Source organism: Sardina pilchardus, chromosome 9 (assembly GCF_963854185.1).
Source record: "Sardina pilchardus chromosome 9, fSarPil1.1, whole genome shotgun sequence".
In the NCBI taxonomy this organism is placed as follows: Eukaryota; Metazoa; Chordata; class Actinopteri; order Clupeiformes; family Clupeidae; genus Sardina; species Sardina pilchardus.
In genome coordinates, this window is record NC_085002.1 from 305,001 (window position 1) to 312,500 (window position 7,500).

General features: G+C 46.4%; 2 protein-coding genes across 2 annotated transcripts in view; both read right to left on the minus strand.

Annotated features, from left to right (window-relative positions):
- plch2b (phospholipase C, eta 2b) overlaps positions 1-242 on the minus strand; it is a 33,117-nt gene extending 32,875 nt beyond the window's left edge. Inside the window, exon 1 of the mRNA XM_062544879.1 lies at positions 1-242. This exon is cut by the window's left edge and continues 38 nt beyond it. Within this exon, the coding sequence (XP_062400863.1) occupies positions 1-242 (242 nt within the window).
- Positions 243-7,203: 6,961 nt separating this feature from the next.
- skib (v-ski avian sarcoma viral oncogene homolog b) overlaps positions 7,204-7,500 on the minus strand; it is a 51,884-nt gene continuing 51,587 nt past the window's right edge. The window contains exon 7 of the mRNA XM_062544881.1: positions 7,204-7,500. This exon is cut by the window's right edge and continues 2,451 nt beyond it. The gene's annotated coding sequence lies outside the window, so the exon portion shown is untranslated.

Below are 7,500 nucleotides of genomic sequence, written 5' to 3' on the forward strand. Positions count from 1 at the left end.
CTGCCTCCGATCCAAAAGAACTCCTCGGCGAGGCGCGACACGTGCACCTTCTGCCACAGCTTGGGCGACGTCATGAGGCCCGGCGTCGCCTCCTGGTAGGGCGAGGGGGGCGCGGGCGAGCCCCGTTTCCCTGACGACGAGCCGGACCCTCGGCGGGCGGGCGTGGGCGTGGGCGTGAGCAGCGGGGACGAGCAACGCGGCGCCATCACGGCAGGAGACGAGCTGCGTGGCGAGCTGCTCATCCTCGGCTCCGTTCGGCTGGAGACCAGCTGCGCGGCGTGTGTGTGTGCGTGTGTGTGTGTGTGTGCGTGTGTGTGTGTGTGTGCGTGGTGCTCATCCTCGGGTCTGTTCGGGCGGCGGCTGCGTGCTGGTCATCCTAGAGTCCAGTGCGACCCGGCGGGCCCGCTCACTCCAGGGGTCAGTGCAGGGGCTGCTGGTCTGGAGAGGTGCATAGCAGCACCGCAGAGAACCAGCAGAACCGCAGAGAACCAGCAGAACCGCAGAGAACCAGCAGCACCGCAGAGAACCAGCAGAACCGCAGAGAACCAGCAGAACCAGCAGAACCGCAGAGAACCAGCAGAACCGCAGAGAACCAGCAGAACCGCAGAGAACCAGCAGAACCGCAGAGAACCAGCAGCACCGCAGAGAACCAGCAGAACCCACAGAGAACCAGCAGCACCGCAGAGAACCAGTCTGGGTTTCAGCAGAGTCCCAGTAGTAGCACAGAGCACAACAGCGGTGCTCAGCACACACACACAAACACACACATCCACACACTGACCAGCTTTGGGAGTCCAGCACAGTGAGTGAGAACAGCGGGCAGTCTTGGCACTGCAGCACACAGTAGCAGCACAGAGAACCACTCGGCGGTCCGTAGTCCTCTCCCCGTCCACGCGTGGAGCCTCTGTCCCTCCACACACACACACACACACACTCGCTCAGCTCCTGTCTCTGTGCCTCCACACACACACACACACACACTCACACACACACACTTGCTCAGCTCCTGTCTCTGTCCCTCCACACACTCACACACACTCGGTCAGCTCAACAAGTCTCTGTCCCTCCACACACACACACTCACACACACTCGCTCAGCTCAACAAGTCTCTGTCCCTCCACACACTCACACACACTCGCTCAGCTCAACAAGTCTCTGTCCCTCCACACACACTCACACACACTCGGTCAACTCAACAAGTCTCTGTCCGTCGATGCAGCTCACAACCTTGGGCAGGTGCACATAGCAGCCACCTGTTCAGCTCTTCTACAGGGGAGTCACACACACACACACACACACACACACACACACACACATACACACACATACACAGAGCAGCAGCAGGCAGTAAGCCAGTAATCCAGGATGAAGCCTGTGTTTCACTCTAACAGTGTGTGTGTGTGTGTGTGTGTGTGTGTGTGTGTGTGTGTGCGCTTCACTCTAACAGGGCGTCTTTAAAGACACAGGGCCCACACGTAGCTTGCTGAAATAATGACCTATAATGACCTTTGCCGTTGCAGCTCCTCATTTCTGAGTTGTTTGTGTGTATTTCAGCTGAAATAGCGTGCAACAGGGCTCTGCAGCCAAATGAGCTTATTGCTCTGCTCCTGCTGCTGATTGGCCAGAGGAGTGTGCTGTGCCTAACCTGATTGGCTAGAAAAGTGAGGTGGTCTGTACCTAATTGGCCAGGTGAGGGATATGGCCCGCCCACCAGTATGTTTACAGAGGGAGGGGGGGAGGGGAGGGGGGGGGGGGGGGGGGGGGAGGTTTACCTGATACGGTATTCTACAGCAGAGAGAGAGAGAACATCGCCATCCACAGACGCCTGCAAGACAGCCTTAATATTCTCAACTTACAGTATACAAAAACATTGACAATTACTGTAATACGACTGACAAAACAAAAATAATAGTTTTCCAAAGGAAATCTAGGGCGTCTAGAAAATAAACCAATTTTAAAATTGGAGAAACTGCCATAAAGCAAGTATCCCATTATAACTATTTAGGACTTCCAATGACATCATCAGGAAGCTTTAATGTAGCATCAAATCAAGAAAGACACATTTTCTTACCAACTACTGTACATTAGGCTGAGCATCATCAAGCCTGTTGTTGTCATGGCAGCCAGGTGCGGGGACCCCTGTATGGACTTGATTACAAGTGGGATGAAGCCCAACTGAGTTAGCCTAGCAATCTAGACGCACAGTTTGGCTTGCCAGGCTACAACTGAGTTACTTCACCTACAAATCTGCAAAGATGTCTTGGATGTACATACACTATATTGATGAAATGTCAGACCCTATTGATGATCTACACTAGTGCCTGCAAAAGCATTGGAACACATGCTTTAAGTTAAATATAAAATCATCTTTTGGAAATTGATCTTAATGCCTGAAATGAAAAAATGAGGAAATATTCAACCTTTAAGGACATCAATTTTCTTTGTGAATGAATAATGTATTGTAAATAAATAAATGTTTTCATTGAAATACAGGGGTCATAAGTATTGGAACGCCCATGTTAAATTCCCATAGAGGATTTTTATTTTTTTAGGCCAGTTATTTCATGGATCCAGGACACTATGCACCCTGATAAAGTCCCCTTGGCCTTTGGAATTAAAATAACCCCACACCAACACTATACCCTTCACCATACTAAGATATTGACATGCTTTTATGCCAGTTATTAGCTGTTAGCTAATTAGCTGGTTTCATTCTCGTTGAGCTCAATGCAATTCAAACCAGCTAAATAACTCTCTAAATGCTTAATTAAATGCTCTACCCAGAGCAGTTGGAGCTGCTCAAAGTTGATTGGTTCTCGACCAAAGGGGGCAGTTCGGCAGTTTTGGGGAATTCAGAAATCCTGCCCGATGAGCAGTTGGCCAGACCAGCGACAGCAATGCCGAAGGTGTTAGGCTACGTCATTGGGAGGGCGTGCCAGGCTAATGTCTGCAGCACTCATTCCCAGATTGACATGAAATCACCATGGCTGCAGCAGTGCTGCATCCCTTCCAAATTTCAGAACATTCCGCCCATTTTTAAAGCCTTTTTCAGAAATGTGAAGTGGGTGGAGTTATGGGGTGCAGTTACACTTTAATGCTAATCGGTGAAGTGGGTGGAGTTATGGGGTGCAGTTACACGTTAATGCTAATCGGTGAAGTGTCCCTTTAACCTGTTCCAATAGGGGTCCTGACCAGGAATCCATTAAGAAAACTTTGACCAAAAACTAGGCCCAATTGTTCTAGCAAATTACCTGTCTACCAAGTTTCATGTGCCCCAGTGTTACGGTATCCATTCCTTGGATTGACAACATTGACAAATTGACAAATCTTCCCTTTCCCCTATACCTCACCTGTGAGGTAAACCACTACCAGTCATCAGCCATCCCTATGACTGCCCTGATCACAGCTGAAGTCCCATCCCTATGACTGCTCTCATCACAGCTGAAGTCCCATCCCTATGACTGCCCTCATCACACCTGAAGTCCCATCCCTATGACTGCCCTCATCACAGCTGAAGCCCATCCCTATGACATCACACCTGAAGCCCCATCCCTATGACATCACAGCTGAAGTCCCATCCCTATGACTGCCCTCATCACAGCTGAAGTCCCATCCCTATGACATCACAGCTGAAGTCCCATCCCTATGACTGCCCTCATCACACCTGAAGTCCCATCCCTATGACATCACAGCTGAAGTCCCATCCCTATGACTGCCCTCATCACACCTGAAGTCCCATCCCTATGACTGCTCTCATCACACCTGAAGTCCCATCCCTATGACTGCCCTCATCACACCTGAAGTCCCATCCCTATGACTGCCCTCATCACAGCTGAAGCCCCATCCCTATGACATCACAGCTGAAGTCCCATCCCTATGACTGCCCTCATCACAGCTGAAGTCCCATCCCTATGACTGCCCTCATCACAGCTGAAGTCCCATCCCTCATCCCTATGACTGCCCTCATCACAGCTGAAGTCCCATCCCTATGACTGCCCTCATCACAGCTGAAGTCCCATCCCTATGACTGCCCTCATCACAGCTGAAGTCCCATCCCTATGACATCACAGCTGAAGTCCCATCCCTATGACATCACAGCTGAAGTCCCATCCCTATGACATCGCCATTGCCATCGTCATCCCTCTGACGGCCCTACTGTACCATCGCCTGCTGTGCCCGGATCCCTGTGTGTGTGTGTGTGTGTGTGTGTGTGTGTGTGTGTGTGTGTGTGTGTGTGTGTGTGTGTGTGTGTGTGTGCTGATCCCTGGCCCATGCATCCTAGCCACTTATTACTTTCCCTAAGACAATTACTAATCCTTATGGACAATTTATTCCCTACACTGGACTGTTTGAACTTTCTGATACTACAAATGACTACTCTACTGTAACTGACCCTAGGCAGATGGGTTGGGCCCTTGAGTCGTGGATCTGTCTGAGGTTTCTTCCTATATGTATCCCCAATTCTAGGGAGCTTTTCCTTGCCCCTGTTACTCATGAGCCCTCTCTGAATGTTTAACACTCCGTAAAGCGCCACGAGACATGTATAATGTTTTGGAGCTCTGTAAGAGAAATTAAATTTAAATTGAAAATTGAAAATAGTTGCTGGTTCAGTTGCCAGCTCTCCCTAAGTGGTAACCACAGCCAGCCAGCATTATGAGAGGAGAGCTCCAGGAACTCCCATCTTAATGTTTCTCCTCTAACCTGCTTAATAAATATCAGATGGTTTAGTAGATACTGTTCCTCTAACCTGCTTAATAAATATCACATACAGTAGATACTGTTCCTCTAACCTGCTTAATAAATATCAGATGGTTTAGTAGATACTGTTCCTCTAACCTGCTTAATAAATATCACATACAGTAGATACTGTTCCTCTAACCTGCTTAATAAATATCACATACAGTAGATACTGTTCCTCTAACCTGCTTGATAAATATCACATACAGTAGATACCGTTCCTCTAACCTGCTTGATAAATATCACATACAGTAGATACTGTTCCTCTAACCTGCTTAATAAATATCAGATGGTTTATAGTAGATACTGTTCCTCTAACCTGCTTAATAAATATCACATATAGTAGATACTGTTCCTCTAACCTGCTTAATAAATATCACATGATTCATAGTAGATACTGTTCCTCTAACCTGCTTAATTAATATCACATGCTTTATAGTAGATAGGCTACTGTTCAAACTTCAACTTGGTTGTAGCATAAAATACCTGTATCACATGTTCCCCAAACCCAAAACGTACTGTATGGCCTTCCACCTCTACATGATAGAGACCCTTCAGCAAGTGGCAGTTCCCCTGCCTATCCTCCCTGTCTAGGATGGGCTACATGATAGAGACCCTTCAGCAAATGGCAGTTCCCCTGCCTATCCTCCCTGTCTAGGATGGGCTACATGATAGAGACCCTTCAGCAAATGGCAGTTCCCCTGCCTATCCTCCCTGTCTAGGATGGGCTACATGATAGAGACCCTTCAGCAAATGGCAGTTCCCCTGCCTATCCTCCCTGTCTTCAGCAAGTGGCAGTTGCCCAGCCTATCCTCCCTGTCTAGGGTGGGCTTTAGGAGATGTAGAACTTCTAGAGGCTCGGTTCTATCATGTTCCACTTTGTGGCTTGTTCTTCTACAGTACTTCAGCATGCGGATACACATCATTATTTTTTTCCATGAAACATGCCAAACACCAATTCTTGAGATTACAACTCCTTTCCTTTTCATACAAAGACGGGTTTGATTGAGTGGATGTTTGAGTTCCCTGGTCTACAAAGACGGGTTTGATTGAGTGGATGTTTGAGTTCCCTGGTCTACAAAGACGGGTTTGATTGAGTGGATGTTTGAGTTCCCTTGTCTACAACAAACACTTCCATCTTCTAAATGTCACATGATTTTGCTCAGTGTATTCGTTCACTCATTTATTCATTCTCTCATTCAATCATTTATTCAGTCATTCCAAGATTACAATAACAATGAAAGAAGAAACCTCACCCCAGAGCTAATGATGTATCTGATCTTGTGTGTGTGTGTGTATACTGTAGATTCAACTCATCCCATAGTGTGTGTGAGTGTGTCTAGATTGAACTCATCCCGTAGTGTGTGTGTATGTATGTGTGTGTGTCCAGATTAAATTCATCCCATAGTGTGTGTGTATGTGTGTATGTGTCCAGATTAAACTCATCCCATAGCCAGTCTTTGGTCGACTCTAGACCTGTGCTGTCTGAGATAATAAATGATCTAGCAGACAGTCTTGAATGTCCCCCTGGGGATCAATAAAGTATCTATCTATCAAATCACACACATATTCCCCTTCTCGCCCTCAAGAGAAAACACACACACACACACACATATACATATTCCTCTTCCCACCGTCAAGATAAAACACACACACACACACACACATTCCAAGCTGCACGGCTGTTCTTACCGTTCACAGACACTAGGGGGAGCGAGACGCCACCATTCAACCCAGAAAAAGACACAAAACCATTCAAGTGACTCCACAGCTGCTAAGTTCAGGTACATTACATTACATTACAGTACATATTAGCTAAAACTCTAAAGAACGCATTGTGCAGATATGGATCACAAGAGCAACACACACACACGCACACACACAAGCACACCAGGCTTGTGCAAAATTCAGAATTGAATTGAGAATGACTCCTAAATTCCAATTCAATTCTTCAAGTTTGAATTGGATTTGAATTGAGGTCAAAAACAGGATGCAGAATTACAATTCTAATTTGAATTACAGGAAGTAGAAAATTGAAATTCAAATAAATTCATATACTGTACACAATTTAACAAGAAGTTTCACAAAATATGTCAGATATGATCGCAACAAACACACAACTTATAATTGAAAACAGTAATCAACTACTTTTCCAAAGTAACCTTCCCAAAACTGAGTCTAAGTGAGATTCAACACATTCTTTCTGTTATGTGACTGGAATTGTTTTGAATTGCCATGAATTGAATTCCACTTCCTGTCATTCCAATTCCAATTCAAATTCAACTTCCTGTGGGGTGGGGCCAATTCAATTCAAATTTCAATTCATGAATTGAATGGAGGCCAATTCTAAAATTCGGAATTGTGCACAAGCCTGACACACACACACATCCTCTTGTACACACACACACAGAATAAAGACACATCCACTATGAGACACAGGGGGTCATATAGTTGATTCTGTTTAATGGCTATTATAGGGATCTTAAATGGAAAAACAACATTGAAAGAAACGGTAACATAATAGTCCACATGACGACCGTAACTACCGGAGTGAAGGTCATAATAGTCCACATGATGACCGTAACTACGGGAGTGCAGAGGTCATAATAGTCCACATGACGACCGTAACCACGGGACTGCGGAGGTCATAAGACTGCGACCCCGGCGAGCGAGAGGGATGTGAAGCGACAGGATGGTTACTATGGTTACTCTACTGTAAATATCTGCAAAGAACTGCCAATAAATAAAGCCATTGAAGGGGA